The 20353-nt window shown below is 44.9% G+C and overlaps 1 protein-coding gene across 1 annotated transcript; it reads left to right on the forward strand.

Annotated features, from left to right (window-relative positions):
- Positions 1–5119: 5119 nt before the first annotated feature.
- LOC113451827 (zinc finger protein with KRAB and SCAN domains 4-like) lies at positions 5120–19830 on the forward strand. Its single transcript, XM_087928453.1, has 4 exons — positions 5120–5555; positions 5830–5944; positions 6050–6117; positions 19303–19830. The coding sequence occupies exons 1-4, from the start codon at positions 5238–5240 to the stop codon at positions 19483–19485; spliced, it is 684 nt and encodes a 227-aa protein (XP_087784579.1). The 5' UTR covers positions 5120–5237; the 3' UTR covers positions 19486–19830.
- Positions 19831–20353: the final 523 nt, after the last annotated feature.

Consider the following 20353-nt stretch of genomic DNA (forward strand, 5'->3'; position numbering starts at 1 on the left):
GCTGCGAGCCAGTTTCCAGGCGTGGCAAGCACGGTCAGCCCTTTATTACTATAATAAAGTATTTGTTGCACTCATGCTCTGGTCTAGCCTCTCCTTTCCCAAACTTAACACTGGCGACGAGGGTGGGATGGCTACCAGAAGCACCATGCAACCGCTGAGTCACTAGCCGCCGATCCGCAGCCAGAGAGAGCGATCGGCCGGCATTAAGAGCAATGCTGATCCGCAGCCAGAGAGAGCGGTCAGCAGATGAAAGAGCAAACAAAAAGAGCAAACGCTGATCCGCTGACAGAGAAAGCGGTCAGCAAGCGAAGAGAAGCGAACGCTGATCCGCAGCCAGAGAAAGCGGTCAGGTTCGAAAGTTAGAAGCGTCTGTAGCCGCTTGTTAGCCCTGCTACAGGGAAAGTGAAGCGCTGCGAGCCGCAGCCGCTCAGATCAGGCGCGAAATTCAAACGGTTGTCATTTGAATTTCAAACCTAAAGGTACAGCACAGCGCTGTAGTCTAGTCACTGACGCCCACACAGGCGCGAATCCAAACGCCGCCAACGGCTAACAGCCAAATGTGGTTAACCCAGAGAGAAGAGAGGATCGCGAAAAGCCTCTCCTGAGCTGAAATCACTTGCCTAACACAGGCACTAAAACATTGTCGGCTGCCCCAGAGAGATTTTTTTCCACAGGTAGTTCAACCGATCCCAGCATCATGAGTTCCAACCCAGTCTTCCCGGCGTTCAAGCCAGACGAAGAGAAGTGGGAATCGTATAAGAACCGCTTTAATCATTATATCGATGCGGTCGGCCTGGCGGATGCGGGAGAGCATCGGAAAAAATCCTATTTCCTAATCTACTGTGGAGCCACCGTCTACGATACTGCCACGGCACTCGTGGCTCCTCGTGAGCTGAAAAACGTTCTGTGGTCTGAGTTACTTGAAGTCCTCACGAACCACTATGCTCCCAGGCCCTCACAGATCGCCAGGAGATTCACCTTCCGTATGAGGAAGCAATCGAGCAAGGAGACCATCAATGAATATATGGCCGCTCTCCGAACAGCTGCATTGCATTGTGGGTTTGGAACCTACCTGGAGGATATGCTCCTCGATCAACTAGTCTGCGGGGTCAAGGACCTCCACCTGCAAAGGCGCCTTCTCGCCAAAAAAGACCTCAACCTCGCACAAGCAGTCGAGGAGGCCTTAGCAGCTGAGTTGGCAACGAACTCAGCCACCGAAATCCAGGGCCCAAGTGCCAAGATGACATCACTTCCAGTCCACTCCGAAGAGGTGGTAGCGGAAGAAGCCATCAGTGAAGAAAACGACGTCCACCGCCTCTCCAACGACAGACGGGCGCAGGTAGGAGCCAAACTAGACAACATCGGTCCGCCCAAGCACATCACCCTGTGCCTAGCCTGTGGGGAATCTCATCAGAGGGCCACCTGCAAGTTTAAAGGAGCCACCTGCAATAACTGCCATAAAAGGGGACACATCGCGAGAGTCTGCCAAGCCCCCCACAGCACAGCACAAAGACACCCCCCCTCTCACTCAGGACCACAGAGGCAAGTATTGAACTGTCGCACGCACCACCTTGCCAAGCACACGTGCCACACTGTTAGTAAAATTTCTCTCTCCATTTCCCTAGAAGGTAAACCGTGCCGCATGGAGGTAGACACAGGGTCAGCGCTCTCAATAATCTCGTGGAACACCCTCAAGAGGCTCCAACCCAGCCTATCCACTAGCCGGCTCCAGAGATGCCAGTTTAGCCTGAGGGACTACCAGGGGAAGACCATTCCTGTAATCGGCAGAGGCAAGTTCCTTGTCAGTTTTAGAACTTTTAAAGGCCACCTACCTCTAGTGGTAGTTAACGGCAATCTACCCACCTTATTGGGGCTCGATTGGTTTCCCCATCTCGGCCTAGGGCTAACAGGAGTCCATGCTGTCTCAACCTCAGACACTGACTCCTTATTTGCTGATTACTCAGATGTGTTCAGCGAGGAGCTGGGGTGTTATAACGGTACCCCCATCTCATTCTCAGTTGACCCCCAAGCAGTCCCAATCAGGCTAAAACCGCGCAGGGTCCCGTTTGCAATTCGGCCAAAACTTGATGCAGAATTGGATAAACTATTAAAACAGGGGGTCATTGAGCCAACAGATTTCGCCAAATGGGAGACGCCCATCGTTACACCCCTCAAAAAAGACGGTAGCCTGAGAATTTGCTCGGACTACAAGACGACAATCAATAAATTCTTACAAGTTAGCGCGTACCCGGTGCCCGTCATTCAGCATTTATTACACACATTCGAACCAGGCACCATTTTCGCAAAATTGGACATGTCTCAAGCATATCAGCAGTTCCCTGTTGATAACCAAACAGCGGAACTCCAGACCATTGTCACTCACAGGGGTGCCTTCCGATGCAAGCGTCTCCAATTTGGCGTAAGCGTTGCCCCAGGTATTTTTCAATCCCTCATGGAGCGGATTTTGCAGGGCCTCCCTGGTGTAGTACCCTACTTCGACGACATCTTAGTCTCGGCCAGGGACAGACCCCAACTCTTCCAGAGAGTTCGAGCAGTGTTAGAGAGGTTCAGACAGCATGGCCTCAAGTTGAAAAAAGAAAAATGTGCCATTGCCACTAGACAGGTGGACTTTCTGGGTTATAAAATTGACGCGTCTGGCATTCACCCCCTGGAGTCCAAGGTTAAGGCAATCCACGAGGCACCCACTCCAACCTCCAAAACTGAGCTACAGGCTTTCTTGGGGCTACTGAACTTTTACGCATCCTTCTTGCCCCATAAAGCATCAGTAGCTGAACCCCTACACAGATTACTGGATAAAAAGTCACCTTGGCACTGGGGGCACAAAGAAGACCAGGCTTTTCACGCCGTCAAATCACTACTCACGTCAGAGGCAGTACTTATCCAATTCGACCCCAGCCTCCCTCTAGTGCTAGCAGCTGACGCGTCCCCTTTTGGAATCGGGGCGGTCCTCAGTCACAGACTTCCCAATGGCGCCGAGGCCCCCATCGCCTTTTTCTCAAGAACGCTCTCCACCACGGAGCGCAACTACAGCCAGATCGATAAGGAAGCCCTAGCAGCTGTTGCAGCCGTGAAAAAATTTCACGAATTCCTCTTTGGCCATTTTTTTGAACTGGTTACTGACCACAAGCCCCTCCTGGGCCTGCTAGCCGGGGACAAACAGACCCCTCAAGTCCTTTCCCCGAGGATGACAAGGTGGACCCTCTTCCTAGCAGCCTACTCCTACAGACTTATACACCGCCCGGGTAAGACGCTGTCCCACGCTGACGCTCTCAGTCGCTGCCCCTTACCGGCTCCGGCTGAAGACCCTGCGCCTATACACACCATTTTTGAAATCACCCAGTTGGACCTACCCCTTACTGCCCTTGACATTGCTGCCAAAACCAGGGCAGACCAAACGCTCGCCCAGGTGCTCGACTGGGTAAGGAGGGGGTGGCCGGGTGGCAATGTTGAAAACAAATTCACACCTTTCAAGACTCGCATGCAGGAGTTGTCCAGTTTGCAGGGCTGTCTACTGTGGGGCACTCGAGTGGTCATTCCGACCTCACTGCGTACCCGAGTTCTGGAGGCGTTGCACGAGGGACACCCCGGCATCGTGAGAATGAAGGCATTAGCACGCAGCTACGTGTGGTGGCCGGGTCTAGATGAGGACATTGTCAATTGGGTAAGTTCCTGCAACATTTGCCAGGAATCCCATCCTGCTCCCCACATTGCCACCCCTACCAGATGGGAAAGTGCCAGCGCCCCTTGGTCCAGAATTCACATCGACCTGGCAGGCCCCTTGCATGGGAAGATGTTCCTAGTGGTCGTGGACGCCTATTCCAAATGGATTGATGTAGCACAGGATACTGTGCACAATGGCTGCAGGTCAGAAGGAAGGTAAGGTATAAATTTGAGAAGAGAAAGAAGGAAAGATGATGGATTGATCTATGGAGATTCTCACTCGTTCAGGTCGTGGTTGTCCTAAAGGTGCATTATCCAAAAGGCTACTCAGAGAGCTAACAATCAGATGATGACTGCAAAGAACCTAAATACTTCCATTCTCCACCAGTCAGTTAGAACTGAAGAAGCTTCTTGGATGAGAAGTGAAACCCTTTCAAAGAAGAAACTAAGTAATTCCATTTGTCCTTTAATACAAAATACCTTGGGTAAGTAAGTAAGTAAGTAAGTAAGTGTTGTAAGAATTATCTTTCTGGGTTCAGTTCCAAGTGGGGAAAAAGACACTGGAAACATGGAGGCTGTTTGGAAAGATGGCTTAATGGTGGACAGGACCACATGGCTTGGAGCTCTAAAGGAGAAAGATCACATGCTTCAAGGTGAAGGAAAAGAGAAGGACTGAGATGCTGAGAGACTTCCAAGCAGTTGTCTCTGTCTTTAAACCAGAGTTCTTCCAGCAGGAAAATCGAGCTCTCAGAAGAAAGGCATTTTCCAGACTTTCAACAGAAGGAAGGAAGGAAGGAAGGAAGGAAGGAAGGAAGGAAGGAAGGAAGGATCCCCCCAAACAATCACCCTACATCTGATTTCTAATTTTCAGTGGTATTTTTCCAGAGAGTTAATGTGTGCATCTTTCTTTGTATTTTGGCTTCCTTTACAACAGAGGCATCAGCATATCAAGCAAAAGACTTTTTACACAAGAGATATTTTGAAGAAAATGCCCTCAAATCCCCATCTGTAGGCCCTGGCTGCCTTTTGCCTCAGGCTCAGCAACTGTCAGCTGAAACCCCACCTTCAAGGCCTTTAAGCTTTCAAAATCTCTCTTTTGGCTTCTACCTTGTCTCACAGCCTGCTGAGATGAGCTTTAATGTTAAAAAGCAAGAAAATGAGGAGACAGGACAGCCTCCTCCTTCTTTTTCCACATTGAAAAAGTTCCCTTTCTTCCCTTCCAGCTCTATTCTGATTCAAATGTTTCAGATTGCACCAGGGGGCTCCTTCAGATATGAGAAGGGAATAGACGCTTCTCTTTTGGGCCACTGGAGGGCGACCGTTTCGGCTGGCTTTCCAGAAGAGGCTGAGAAGGGAGGGACACCCCTGAGCCTTGCCTCTCTATAATATTAGCATTTGCTCTCCTTAACGGAGCTCCTATGAGGAGAGACTTGCAGGGGAGGGATCCAGGCGTGGTGGGGGTGGAGTGGGGTAGGCTCTTCCCATGCAAAGAGGGGCTGAGAAGGGAGAGAGATACATGCCCAGCCGTCTTCCGAATTCAATCCTGGATCGAGTGCATGATGGAGGAAACCACCAGATTCTCAAAAATTCAAGCCTGGAACTTCAGGAGCCTCCGATACCAGGAAGCTGAGGGTCCCCGAGGACTTTGCAGCCAACTCCACAACTTTTGTAGGCGATGGCTGAGTCCAGAAAAGCACACCAAAGCCCAGATGCTGGACCTGGTTGTTCTGGAGCAGCTCCTGTTCCTTCTGCCCCCAGAGATGGAGAGTTGGGTGCGGGAATGTGGAGCAGAGACCAGCTCCCAGGCAGTGGCCCTGGCGGAAGGCTTCCTCCTGAGCCAGGCGGAGGAGAAGAAGGAGCAGGTTGAGTTGGAGGTGAGGCACTTTAGGGAGCTCAAATGGGAATAGAAAATGTGTTTGAATACTTCCCAAACTTCTCTGGCATTTATACGTGGAGATATATTATATATAACTTATACGTGGAGATATATATCCATATATTCTTGTAGGACATTGTTCCATTGTTTTCTCACTCAACCTCACTGATGGATATTGGGGGCTTTGAGGTTGTGTTCCGGATATAAGAATCCACTTTATTTTGTTTGACGTACATTAATTCTGCTTCTTTTTTTCTTCCTCTGATTTGAAGTGCTGCACTGTGGAGATGAGAGATCCAGAGGGAAAGAAGAACCCATCAAATCCCCCCCAGGAGCTACTTTTCAAGAGATTGCCTTGGGAAGATCCAAGTCGGGACACCTCAGCAGGTAATTGAAGATCCACCTGTCTTATCTTTGCTATCTCTTCTCTTCTATAGAATACCTCCTCCTATTTTGTTAATTATGCATTTTGAAATCATTTATTCCTTACAGAGAAACAAAGAATGAAATTTTCTGGCTTTTCTGGTGGACCTCAAAGAGCTGTTGAACCTCCAAATCAAGTAAGAAAGGGAAAACTTATTAGATTTGTGTTCTAATCGGGAATTGAAGGAAATGTGCAGAGTGCTGTCTCTTTTTATTTTCCCTCCTTGTTTGGATTGGATTATTTTGGTGTTCCTGAGTAACATAGAAAGCACAATAGTAGGTTCAAGTTGGTCTCAATCAGCAGAGCTTCCTGTGTAGAATATACCTGCGACATGATTGTTTGTCATTTTTGCCCTCAGATTCTGTTTAGGAAATGTTTTCAAAGTAACTGTATGTTCACATTGCCACATTACCATTTTTAAAAAGCCTTGTTTATAACCAGTAGTTCAAAAAAAATAAGCAAATTAAAAAAAGCAGACTATTAAAATCCAAAAAGAGTGGCCACGTAGAGCATGTAATCAAGGTACTTTGGGATACAAAATAATTTCCAATCTTCTCATTTGTGCCTGAATTAGGAGATCAAACATTCCCACTTTGCAAAGGCTGAGAAACGACCTTCGCAGGGAATTTTCTCCTCTTGGTTTTCTCCCATTCAGCCAATGGCTGAGACCATGAGATCAATAGATGATAGACAGAGTGCGAGATCAGCTGATCCAGAAGTGGGATTACTTTACTGAACGGCACTAAAGGTTTTGCAGAATCAACTTGATAAAACTTGCCCCAAATATTACTTCAGTCAAAGAAATTTTCAGATTTGACCATTTTCTCACCTAAAATTAGGATTTATGTGATGCACAGACATTTAATTGTGCCTATCTTGGCTTTGGGAATTTGGGATCAATGGAACGGAATGACAGAGTTGGTAGGGATCTTGGAGGTCTTCTAGTCCGACCCCCTGCTCAGACAGGAAGCCCTATATCATTTCAGATTCATGTCTGTCCGTTTTTTTCTTTTTTGAAAACAATTTTATTAGTTTTTTAAAAACAAACAAACAAAACAAAACATAAAAACATCCAGCTTTCTTTCATAAATATACAAACTGTGTGTTGGTTGGTTTACCAGTTTTTGTGCAGTCATTTCGTAGTCTCAATTATAGTTACATTAAATAATAACTCATATTATCAATTAGAAATTATATATCGTAGTATCACTATTAAACAATCATTTGACTATAATTTTATTCATCCATATTTTACGAGATAACTATAATTTACTTAGTTCATTTTATAACAAATCATAGAGTCATACCAAATCTATCCTGAAAACATTTTATAGATATGATATCAAATAACAAAGAAAAGAAAAAATATCTTTTTATATATTCATTATTATCTAAATTTCTAAATATTCTATTATTGTATTTTATCATCCAACCATTGATAGAAAAGATCCCAAATTTTATAGAATTGTTTATCCTCTTGTTCTCTAATTTCAAATGTCAATCTACTCATTTCAGCACATTCCAATATTTTCTTAATAATTTCTTCCTGCAATGGTATTTTCTCATTTTTCCAATTTTTAGCAAATACAATCCTAGCCGCTGTTACTACATTTCAAATCTTTACTGTATGTATCAGGTAAGATTCCCAATAAAAAGATCTCTGGTTTCAAATCTATGTGTTTCTTTGTCATTTTTTCCAAGCACATGCAAATTTTAGTCCAGTATTTTCTAGCGTCCTCACAAGTCCATCACATATGGTAATATGAGCCAGGTATCTGATGACATTTCCAGCATTTTTCAGATTTATTCTTGAACATTCTTGCCATTCTTGTCGGGGAAAAGTGCCACCTGTAAAACATCTTATACAAATTTTCTTTATAAGCTATTGACATTGTCATTTTATAATTTTGAGACCACAATTTTTGCCATTTCTCTAAATCAATCCCACATCCAAAATTCTTCCCCCAAGCAATCATAGTTTCTTTAACTTGTTCTTCCTCTAGTTTAATTCCCAGTAAATAACCGTATAATTTTTTAATCACCTTTTCATCAGTACCTGTCAAAATCTTATCTAGATCAGTCAGTTTATCATAAAATCCCTCTGTTTTAGAATCTTCATCATACCTTGAATGTATTTGCGGATATGAAAATCAATTCATCTTTATACCTTGTTCCTCTAAGTTTTGCATCGATTTAAGTTCACCCTTTTCATCCAATATTTCCCCATATCTAACTGTTTGTTCCTTCTTATAAATTATAGGATAGGAAAATGCTTCAATGGTCGATAACCAAACTGGAATTTTCAAATAACATTGTCTTTTGATCTTCTCCCAATTTAACCACAAAGACTTCCGTATATAATGTCTTCTGAAATAACCCTGTGTTTTAGTTCCCTTATACCATAAAAAAGCATGCCAACCCAACAGCAAATCATGACCTTCTAATGTCAACAATCTGGTCTTTCTTAATGTTATCCATTCCTTGGCCCACATCAAATTTGCAGCTTGATAGTACAACTCCCAATTAGGCAAACCAAAACCTCCTCTAATTCTAGCATCTTGTAAGAGTTTTAGCTTTATTCTCGCTTTCTTACCTTGCCATATATACTTCAACACAATTTTATTTAAGTCTTCAAAATAGTCTTTTCCGAGCCTAATTGGTATTGTTTGAAACAAATATAAGATTCTGGGTAAGATATTCATCTTGATTGTTGAGATTCTCCCTATTAATGACAACTGTAGATTTTCCCATTTCTTCAAATCTAAAGCTATCTGTTGTTTAAGTTTAATATAATTATTCTCTTTTAATGTACTACATCTTGATGTCAAATATATCCCCAAATACTTGACCTTGTTTGTGACTTGAATTTTCAATAGGTCTGCCAGTTCTTCTCTTTGTCTTAGTAACATATTCTTTGTCAAGATCTTTGTTTTATCTTTATTTTCAGACCAGCCACCTCACCATACGCCTCTATCTTTTCCAATAGTTTTGGAGCTGTTTCTAAAGGGTCTTCCAAAATAAAGACTAAGTCATCTGCAAAGGCTTGCAATTTGAATTCTTCCTTTTTAATTTTCATTCCTTTTATACTTTTATCTTCTCTAATATTTCTATTCAACACTTCCAAAGTCAATACAAATAGCAAAGGTGATAGAGGGCATCCTTGTCTTGTACCTTTTCTTATATTAATAAAATCTGTGAATTCTCCCTCTATCATTACCTTTGCCGTTTTCTTATAGTACATGGCTTCTATTGCTTGAATAAATTTTCTGGCAAAACCCATCTGTTCCAATAGTAGTAACATAAATCTCCAGTTCACATTATCAAAAGCCTTTTGGGCATCTAGGAATATTAAAGCCATTTGCTTTTCAGGATGTGCCTCATAATATTCCAAAGTATCCAGGATTACTCTCATATTGTCTTTAATTTGTCTCTTCGGCAGAAATCCATTTTGATCTGGATGAATAAAGTTATTTAGATTTTTTAAAGTCTTTCTGCCAAGATTGAAGCAAAGATTTGATAGTCTGCGTTTAGTAAAGAAATAGGTCTATAGTTCTTAATTTGGAGTGGATCAGCCTCTTCTTTTGGAATAAGTGTAATATAAGCCTCTGACCATGTTTAGGTATCATCTTCTTTGACATAGCTTCATTCATGACTTCTAGCAATGGAATGCTCAATGATTCTTGTAGTGTTTTATAAAATTCTGCCGGAAGCCCATCTGGACCTGGTGCTTTCCCATTATTTTGTTTCTTAAGTGCTTCAGTTAATTCCATCATTGTTATATTGCTTTCTAACATTTTTTTTAGTCTCGTTAGATATCTTAGGTAGATTAGCATTCTGTAGATACTGTTTGACTTTTTCCTCATCAATATTCTCTTGCTTGTATAGTTGCCCGTAGAAGTCTCGAATAATTTCCTTTTTCTCTTTATTACCATAGCAAACTTGGCCTTGATCATCTATTAACTGTGATATTTTCCTTGATTCTTTCTCTTTTCTCAATTTATATGCTAGCCATCTAACTGGTTTATTTGCATCTTCAAAATAGTTCTGTTTAGCACTTCTAATTTTCTTTGCCAATTCTTCTTTCTCTATTTGACCCATTTTATGTTTAATTATGTCCAATTTTAGTTTAATATCTTTTTTTCTGTGGCATTTTCTGTAATTCTTTTTCAAGTCTTTTATACTCATCTTCCAAAACTTTAGTGGCTTGCCTTTTCCTGATATTCTTTTTTCTTATATAGTCTATTATCAAGCTTCTAGCATATGCCTTCATTGTATCCCAAACATTCTGAATTGAAGTATCTTCTTTTTTATTTTCTTTAAAGAAAAAGGCCATTTCTTTCTTGATCCATTTTGTAAAATCTTTTTCCTTTAAAATAGTATTATTTAGCGTTCATCTCGATCTTTTTTTTTGTCCTTTCCATTTAATTGTCATTGGATTATGGTCTGCCCAAGTACTTGTTCCAATATTTATTTCTTGAATGTTAGATATTAGTTCTGTTGAGATCCAAATCATATCTAATCTGGACCATGATAAATGTCTGTTTGAATAAAAAGTGTATTGTTTAGTTTTAGCATTTCTTTCTCTCTGTTAGATCGGTGGATCGGGTCACATAAGAGGCGAGACGCGAAAGTGAACAATCAGCTCTTTATTGTAGCATCTGAACAAGGACGGTTAAAGTGTGCGAGCCGCTTGGCTTTATACAGCCGGCCGGCGGCTCGGTGGCCAATGGCAGTGCTTTGAATCTCCCGCGATTGGCTCGGCCAATCGCGGTAGATTCTTAGCGCTCCAATCACAGTCATTCCATGGACCAATCGGGCTGCGGTCCGGGTGGACCAATCAGAATGCGAGTCTTCAAGAATGTTAATACAGAACACCCCTCCCCTCATGGTTTCGTCCGACGCAGCGTCGTGACGTAGTCGCACAGGTAGGTGGGGCTCCGAATCTGTCTGTCTGACCTGCGCGGTTCAGTCTGTGTGTGATCGTCAGGCGGTTCGGACGGGCTCCGCGTCGCTCTCAACTTCGTTGATGGAACCGCCTGGGAGGGTGAGCCGGGCCTGTCGCCGCAGCTCCCGCCCGGACTACCTGGGTTGGTCGAGTTGCGGTTCCTGTTGCTCTCGCTCGGTCTTTCCGGGCTGGTTGAGCTGGCTTGTCTGTACCTTCCAGGTGAAGAACCGTCTGCGACAGTTCGAGGTCTGCTGGTGAGTATGGCTGGTTTATTTGAGCGTTTCTGTCTTCTGGTGGGGGGTGTTCGGCTTGCGTTGGGGGATGTGCCGTTGATGATTCCGGCCTTCCGTCATTTACCGGCTTGGTTGTTGAGGCTTCCCCTCCCTCTCTGCTTTCCTTGGTTGTTGTTGTTGGGGTGTCGGGGGTGCTGGCGGCTAGTCTGGACCGTAGCTGGTCGATGTGCCGCTTCCAGCTCCTTCTATCTGTCGTTTGGAGTCTGTATGATTACCTGTGTTATTTGTGCAGGTATCCAGAGCGGGTCTCCCATGAAGTTCTTCGCGTAGACCGTGTCCCCGATGTTGAATGCCCGGTTCTGGCTGGAGGAGTCCGGGGGTTTCTCTGGGTTGTAGGTGGGGTGTAGGCGGTCCAGTGGGGACCTCAGTTTCCTTCCCATTAGTAACTCCGCTGGGCTCTTGTTCGTGGTCAAGCTCGGCGTGATGTGCTGTATGAAGAGTAGTTTGTTTATTTTTTCCTGGATGTCGCCGGTTTCGATTTTTTGGATGGCTTTTTTTGTGTATTGGACCATCCGTTCCGGGTGAGCCGTCAAGGTCAAGGCGTGTCGGATGCCTCGTTCGCCCAGGTATTTCTCAAATGCCAGTGCCGTGAACTGTGGCCCGTTGTCCGACACTATGACATCCGGTAGCCCGTGCGTTGCAAAGAGTTTGTTGAGCTTGTCGATGACCGCTTCTGTTGTTGTTGCCCTCATCGTGCTTACCTCCAGCCAGTTGGAGTAAGCATCTACGGTGATGAGGAATGTATGCCCCTTGGTTGGCCCGGCGAAGTCTATGTGTATTCGCGACCATGGTCCTCTCGGGGTTTCCCATTCCAGGACCGGGGCAGCGGGGGGGTTGGCTCTCGACTCTTGGCACCTGCTGCAGCTGGCGACCCATGTCTCGATTTGTTTGTCCATCCCTGGCCACCAAGCGTAGCTTCTGGCCAGGGCTTTCATCTTGACGATCCCCGGGTGTCCCTCATGCAGCATTGCCAACACTCTGTTTTGTAGCGCTTCCGGTATGACTACCCGGTCGCCCCAGAGTATGCACCCCCTTTGTGAGAACAGCTCAGTTTGGTGGCTTCGGAAGGCTTTGAACTGCTCGCCACCATCATTTTCTGGCCACCCCCGCTCTACCCAGCTCAATACCCGCGCCAGCCGTTTGTCTTTATTTGTTTCATGGGCAATGTCTGGCGCGGTTAAGAGTAAGCTGGGTAGGGTCTCGATTTGCAGGGTCGTCGTTGTGGGCGCTGGGTCGTCGTTGTGGGCGCTGGGTCGTCATCTAGGTTGGGTAATGGTGACCGGCTTAGTGCATCAGCATGTGGAATGTTTTTGCCGGGCCGGTGTGACAGTTCGTATGAGTATGCGGCAAGGAACTCGGACCACTGCGTCATCCGGGGTGACAGGATATTTGGGGTGGCCTTGTTCCCTGCGAGTATCCCGAGCAGGGGCTTGTGGTCTGTTATGATTGAAAAGTTCCTACCGTAAAGGTACTCGTGGAACCTTTTCACTCCGGCGACGATGGTGAGGGCTTCTTTGTCCAGTTGACTGTAATTTCTTTCTGGCTTGGCCAGCGTTCGGGAGAAAAAGGCGATGGGTGCTTCCTTCCCGTCGGGTAGGGTGTGGCTGAGGACTGCTCCGATGCCGAAAGGTGATGCGTCGCACGTTACCATGAGCGGGAGGGTCTCGCTATACAGGATCAGGACTGCGTCCGATGTCAGCAGGTTTTTTGTTCGTTGGAACGCAGTCTCCTCCCGCTTCCCCCAGGTCCAGATGGCCGCTTTATCTAGTAACCGGTGTAGGGGTTCCGCCACGGTCGCCTTTTGGGGTAGGAAAACATTGTAAAAATTAAGTAGTCCCAAAAATGCCTGTAGTTCCGCCTTGTTTGTTGGTGTGGGGGCTTCCTTGATGGCTCTGAGTTTCTTCCCGGTTGGGTGTATTCCGGGCCGGTCCAGGAGGTACCCCAGGAACTCGACCCTCTCGGTGTGGAGTTGGCATTTGTTTCTTTTGACTTTAAGGCCGGCGTCTTTGAATTTGTTAAGCACCGCCCTTAAACGGGTCTCTAATTGTTCTCTGTTGGCGGCTGTGATCAGCACGTCATCGAAGTAGGGAACCACCCCTTTTATTCCCTGGAGGAGCCTTTCCATGAGACTTTGGAAGACTCCTGGGGCGACGCTGACTCCAAATTGGAGTCGGTTGCCCCGAAAAGCCCCCCGGTGTGTAACAATCGTTTGCACTTCGGCTGTCTCCGCATCGACCGGCAATTGCTGATACGCTTGTGCCAAGTCGAGTTTTGCGAAGACCGGCCTCCCCCCAGTGAGTGCAGAAGGTGCTGTACTACTGGGACTGGGTAGGCTCTTTGCTGCAGCGCGTGATTGAGGGTGGCCTTGTAGTCCCCGCAAATTCTGATGGAGCCATCGGGTTTGATGGGGGTGACTATGGGCGTTTCCCAACGGGCATGATCGATGGGCTCTAGTACCCCTTGCGCGACGAGCTTGTCTAGTTGCTCGTCGATTTTCGGCTTGAGCGCAAAAGGCACTCGCCGGGGTTTGAGGCAGATTGGGGCGGTGTTAGGGTTAAGGTTGAAAGATATAGGGGGCCCTCGGTACTTGCCTAGCGAGTTGTCGAAGACCTCCTGGAATTCTTTTACGAGCGTCACTTCCCAGCCGGCCTCGTCTGTGTGGTGAATGCCCGTCACCTCGATGCCCAGCGGGGTGAACCATTGCAGGCCGAGCAAGCTGGGGCGGTCCCGGTCCACGATTGTGAGTGGCAAGATGTCGGTGTGGTCCTTGAACGTGACCTTAAAGTGCCCGATGCCGGCCACAGGGATGCGGATTCCCTGATAGTCTTTCAGGATTAGCTTCTGGTCGTCTAGTTCGTTGCGGCGGATGGTCGGGACTAGCGCTTGATTGTGCGCCAAGAAACCATTGAGAGGTAGGACCCGGAGTCCACTTCCATCTCGCAGGGCTGGTCCTCGATGCACAGGGCCACGTGTACCTTTCGGGCATCCATGGTTGATGAATGGCCGATGACGACCGTCTGGTGGGTTTCCTCGCGCCGCTGTGCTTCGCTGAGTCGTCTGGTGCGGCTGTCGCGGCTCCACCGGCTCTCAGTCGGTCGGTCTCGGTGCCTGGGGGGGGGTGCCGTCTCGTCGTCGTGGGCTGTTTCCTCGTCGCTGCGGGCTGTAGCTCTTTTTGTTCCGGCACACCTTGGTGATGTGCCCCCGCTTCTCGCAGTGCCTGCAGATGGCGTCGAGAAAACAGCATTTGGAGCGGGGGTGATCGCCGCCGCAGCCGGCGCAATGGAAACTCGACTTACGTCCCCTGCGATCCCAGCGGTCGCGCTCGGTCTGCAGCCGATGGATTTCCTCGTCTTCGTCCTCGGTGTCGGATTGGGGTTCGAAGTCGCCATGATGCATAGTCGTTTCTCGACGGCTGGTTTCCCTAGGCTTCGCGGTGGCTGGGGTCGCTTCATTGGTCGGTGGCCGTTCGGTTGTGTTGGCTTGCCTTATCCGGGCTGCTGACTGGTGGGTGGCCTCGGCGGCGGTAGCCTCTGCGAGGGCATCGGCAAGGGAGATGTTGCCTCTGGCCATCAGCCAGCTCTGCAGCACGGGGTCCCGAAGTGCCTGGTCCAGGTCGGGGAACTCACAGGGGCCTCCCAGGTTCCGCAGCTGGGCCACGAAGTCGCCGATGGTCTCGCCTTTGCGCTGATCTCGGTGGTAGAAGTCATGCCTGCGAATGAGGATGGGCACGGTAGGGGCGTAATGGCGGCGCAAGATGGGCTCGAGGTCAGCCCAGTCCATCTCCTTGACGTCGGTGGGTTTCGCCAGCGCCTTGGCCATTTTGAACACCGCGAGCCCGCAGTGTGTTAGGAATACTGCCCGTTTCCTCTGGCCGTTGGCGTCCTTGAGGTTGCTGCACTCCAGAAACATCTGGAAGCGGTCGATGTAGGACTCCCAGTCTTCAGTTGCTGGGTCGAACGGAGCGGGCGGCAGGGTGCTGGCCATCTTGCAGGCACTGATCACCATTTGCCACGTGCTAGTTGGTCCTCGCCTCACGATCCCACCTTTGTCGCCAGTGTTAGATCGGTGGATCGGGTCACATAAGAGGCGAGACACGAAAGTGAACAATCAGCTCTTTATTGTAGCATCTGAACAAGGATGGTTAAAGTGTGCGAGCCGCTTGGCTTTATACAGCCGGCCGGCAGCTCGGCAGCCAATGGCAGCGCTTTGAATCTCCCGCGATCGGCTCGGCCTATCGCGGTAGATTCTTAGCGCTCCAATCACAGTCATTCCATGGACCAATCGGGTTGCGGTCCGGGTGGACCAATCAGAATGCGAGTCTTCAAGAATTTTAATACAGTACACTCTCCATATATCTTTTAAATTTAATTCATCTATCATTTTAAAAAAGGATTTAGGGAGAGTCTTTCTGTTTTGCTTTGTTGTTATTGCTGTATAGTCCAGTTTATTGTCCACAATTCCATTAAAATCTCCCATCGTAACTGTATTGGCATAGTCCAGTCCAATTATTTCCATGTGTAATTTTTTATAGAATTCTTCTTGTTTATCATTTGGAGCATAAATTGCAATCAAGAGTGTTTTTATATTATTGTCCATTATTTCCACCATTAATACTCTTCCATCTTCATCAGTATAAATCAATTTTGCTGGGATAGTTTCTTTAATGTATAAATCCACTCCTCTTTTCTTACATTGAGTCAAAGAAGTAAATATTTTCCCTAATTTTGGCTGTACTAACAATTGTTCATATGGTTTTTTAATATGTACTGCTTGTAAAAAAATATATCAAATTTTAATTTCTCTAATTTATGAAAAATTTTCCTTCTTTTGACAGCTGTTAAGTCCATTTATATTCATTGTAATCAGTTTTTTCTCTTCTATGATTATATTTTGTAATTAGGTTTGACAGCTCTCGTAGATCTTGATTCACGTTGTTCTTTGATTTCCACCTGTCCACCTACTGCGCCTTCTTCTTTTTCAGTCCCCATTTGGTTCTCTTGGAATTCAATTAGTGAGATCTCTTTTTCTGCCTCTTCCTCTCCTTCCAAAAAATTCTGGGTAGAAAAGTTCTGCTTTCTCAGTTGAATCAATTCTGTGTCTCTGTTCTTGCCATGTAAACATTAGTCCTTCTGGAATCAACCATCTATAATTCACCTCCTTTTTCAATAGCTTTTTAGTCAAAAATCGATATTCTCTTCTCATCTCTCTCACTCTTCTAGGTATTTGTTTTAAAACCACAATCTCCTTGTCTTTGTATTTCAACATCTTCTCTCTTGCCACTTGTAATATTTGTGTTTTAATGGATTTTTTGGTAAATCTGATGTGAACTTCTCTTGGTAAGTTGTTTCTCATCGCATATCTTGTAAAGACTCAATATACCTCATCTACTCCATCCATCATCTTTTCCTCTGTTATTTCCAAAGCTTCACCCAGAATTTCTATCATTATCGCAGCTAAATTTTGTCCTTTTTCTTCCTCTATATTTTGAAATCTGAGATAGAATTCTGACCTATCCATCTCCCACTTCATCCCACTTTTATCTTGTTCAACCACTGTTAATCTGCTATCAATATTTCCAATCTTCTCCTCTCTTTATCTTCTTCTTCAATTTTTTGGAATGTCTTGTCATACTTCGCCATCATTTGTTGGATATTTTCAATTTTGCCATCGGTCTTCCCCGTTCTTTGTTCAATGTTCTCTATTCTTTGTTCAATATTCTCTGTTCTCTTTTCAATGGTGTCTGATTTTATCTTGAGATCTTGGATTCCTTGCATAATCATCTGTAGGGTCACTTTTTCTTGTTCTTTGTCTTACTTTAACATTGTTTGAATTAAACGTTGTCCTCCAGATGGTGGGGAGGCAGAAGTAGAGGTAGAGACGCCAGAAGGTATGAGTTTCCTACTCATTTTGAACGATTCAAGACCTTCAAATTCTTTTAGACTTTAATCCAATTAGTAAAGTAGCCAATTATAATCCAAAGTGGGAAATAAAAATAGTAGAGAGTAAAAAGCCCAATGATAGTAAAGAAAGAAGGAAAAGAAAAAATTCTTCAGGTTCTTCTGGACCTTAATCCAATTATGAAATAGTCAATTATAATCCACAATAAAGGATAAAAATAAGAAGGAAAAAAACCCAATAATAATAAGAAAAAAAAAATAAGAAAAAAGTTTCTTCAGGTTCTTCACACCTTAATCCAATTGAAAGATCTCAATAATAAAAGGAAACCAGAATAAACCAAAAACATGGATGGAAGAAGCAAAAATCCCAATGTAAAAAAGAAAAAGGAGAAATTCTGAGGCTTTCCCTTTAAAATAAAAAGCGAAAATAAAAATATTGCAAAAATAAAAGTTTACAGTAGAGCTGGTAAGGCGGGGTAGCACAACTAAAAGAAAATAGAAGAAAACACACTGCACTATTTAATTATCCAAGGCTCTTATTATGACTCTCTTCTCCACAAACTTCAAAGCCAAGCTTCAAGTGTTAGATTGTTGATAGAAGTCCAGAAGAACACTTGTAATAATATTCTCCGGCGCTCTTCCCTTTATCTTATCAAGTTGCAATGTCCTTGAGAAGGAGTCTTTCACAGTTCTCTCCACTTCAAGTAAAATATTTTCAAGCCTCTAGTTGGCAGTGTTACAAAGTTTCTTTGTTCTCACTTTCCCCCCCCTTCCCAGAAAAACATAATTGAGGTTAAAAAAAGAAAGAAACTGTGTGTGTGTGTGTGTGTGTATATACACACAAAGGGAGCCTCTAATCTAAAAATTTGACAAAAAAGGAGAAGAGAAAAAAAAGAATATATATAAAGGAAAATTCAGTCCAGTTAACTGCTAAGTCGCAATAAAGTCCAGTAAAAAAGTAAAGAAATAAAAAGCCAAGCCTCACTTTGACGTCTCCCTTTAAAAATCGCCGTTTATTCAATTTTGTCAAAAATCTTACAGATTTCTTCTTATACTTAGTGTGTCCTTTCAAGTCTCAAAATATTAGTAAAAAAAAGATTGTCACCGAAACGACACACTTTCTCTTTCAGTCTCTTCCTTTCCGGAGCTGTCCCAACTTCAGCAGCTTTGGGGCTGCCTCTCCGCCGCCGGCAAAAGGGACTTCTCCTGAATCAACCAGGGACTTTGTGATGTCCCTGGGATCCACAGGATGTGCCCTTCGCTATCACCGTCCCTACGGGACGGTTTAGGTCCGTTTGGACCGTCCAGGGGCGAAGATATCAGCTGCAATCTTGGAGTTCTACTGCAGACCGTACTGTCATGACACCAGCTCCTCCCCTTTCTCCCTGGCTGTCCATTTTTTTCTGAAACACCTCCAGTGTTGGAGCACCCACAATTTCTGGAGGCAAGTCATTCCACTGATCAATTGCTTCCACTCTCAGGATATTTCTCTTTAGTTTTAGGTTGCTTCTCTCCTTGAATAGTTTCCACCCATTGCTTCATGGAACACTACTATCATGTCACCCCCCTAGTCCTTCTGTTCATTAAACTAGACGTACCCAATTCCAGCAATTGTTCTTAATATGTTTTAACCTCCAGTCCACTAATAATTTGTGTTGCTCTCCTCTGCACTCTTTCTAGAGGCTCAAGATCTTTTTAACACAGTGGCAACCAGAACTGGATGCAAGATTGCTAGTGTGGTCTTACAAAGGCATTACAAAGTGGAACTAACACTTCATGTGATCTTAATTCTATCCTTTTTTTAATGCATCCTATGATTGTGTTGTGTGGCCACTGTAACACAATGCTGGCTCATGTTTAAGTGATTGTCCACTAGGACTTCACAATCCCTGTTGCAATTACTACTGTTGAACTAGGTACCACCTGTTCTATGCCTGTGCATTTGGTTTTTCTCTCCTAAATGTAGAACCTTACATTTCTCACTTCTGAATTTCATTTTGTTAGATGGCGCCCAATTTGTTGATCTTTCTATATCTCGAGCCTATTTTCTGGATTGTTGGTATTCCTATCAATTAGGTCTTGCCTGCAAATTTGATGAGTTCCTCTTCTATCTACTTATCTAAATCATTGTTGAAGATAAACAGTTCTTCTGAATCATCCTGTTCTGTTCTTTTTTCTGTGTTCAGGTGAGTCTTGTGTCCTTTGAGGAGGTGGCTGTGCATTTCTCTGAGGATGAATGGTCTCAGTTGGATTCTGACCAGAAAGCGCTGCATTCGGATGTCATGCTTGAAAACCATAGGAACGTGTACTCTCTGGGTAAGAGTTTTTTAGTCCCCAATCAGAGAGTTCAAGAAGACAGATTACCCTGATAGTTTTTTATTTAAAAAAAAAATTACTAATCACATATCATCTCCTGGGAGGGAGAAGGATAGGATCTGGCCTTCTCATACTCTAAGGAAGGAAAGAGTTAGTGTCCCTTTGCTTAGATGTGCCATTTCTTATGTGTATTTTTCAATTTTTATTTGAACTTATGTGTGGAGGCTGAAAAGAATGAGGTGTGCTTTTATGTGTCCTCTGGAGATCATGGGAGGGGATTGTGCTGTCATTGTTTTCATTAACTCCTAAATATGGCGCATTAACTCCTCAATGCTAATGGGCAGGCTTTCTGTGACTACACCCACCCATCCCCCTTTACAAATGCAGAAGAGATTCTACTGTAATACAGGAAGAAGCAACTTCTGCATTTGGAAGTCATGCTTGAAAACCATAGGAATGTGGTCTCTCTGGGTAAGTTTTTTAGTCCCCAATCAGAGAGTTCAAGAACAGAGATAAAAGTTAGTCTTAAATCTGCAACCTCTGCGAAATGCTAATGGGCAGGTTTTCTGTGACTGCACCCCAGTGGTGGGATCTGAAGATCAACTTGAGACCGAACTGGTTCACTGCAACGATCTTCTGTTCTGTTTGGCCCACCCGGCCGCCCAGGCTCTAGGATGTCCTTTATTCCCTGCTTTTTCAGCCTCAACTGCTTTGTGCGGCACAGCTGATTGCTGCACATCAGCAGGAGAAGGTGATTGCTTGTAGGAGAAGGTGATTTTTAAACACTGTGCACGCATGTTCAGTGCTCACCGGACTGGTTATTACACCAGTTGAATCCCACCCTTGTACACCCCGCATCCTCTTTACAAATGCAGAAGAGATTCTAATACAGGAAGATGCAACTTTCTATGAAAAATGGAT

This window comes from Pseudonaja textilis, chromosome 2, assembly GCF_049901715.1.
Source record: "Pseudonaja textilis isolate UNSWEBS1 chromosome 2, rPseTex1.2, whole genome shotgun sequence".
NCBI classification, from domain to species: Eukaryota; Metazoa; Chordata; class Lepidosauria; order Squamata; family Elapidae; genus Pseudonaja; species Pseudonaja textilis.

What these genes read in the sequence shown, in the direction of transcription:
- LOC113451827 (XM_087928453.1), top strand. Translation starts at nt 5,238, where the DNA reads ATGATGGAGGAAACCACCAGATTCTCAAAAATTCAAGCCTGGAACTTC. An exon ending in AAGTCGGGACACCTCAGCAG is followed by an intron (nt 5,945 to 6,049) that starts GTAATTGAAGAT and finishes TATTCCTTACAG; the next exon opens with AGAAACAAAGAATGAAATTT. An exon ending in CTGTTGAACCTCCAAATCAA is followed by an intron (nt 6,118 to 19,302) that starts GTAAGAAAGGGA and finishes TTCTGTGTTCAG; the next exon opens with GTGAGTCTTGTGTCCTTTGA.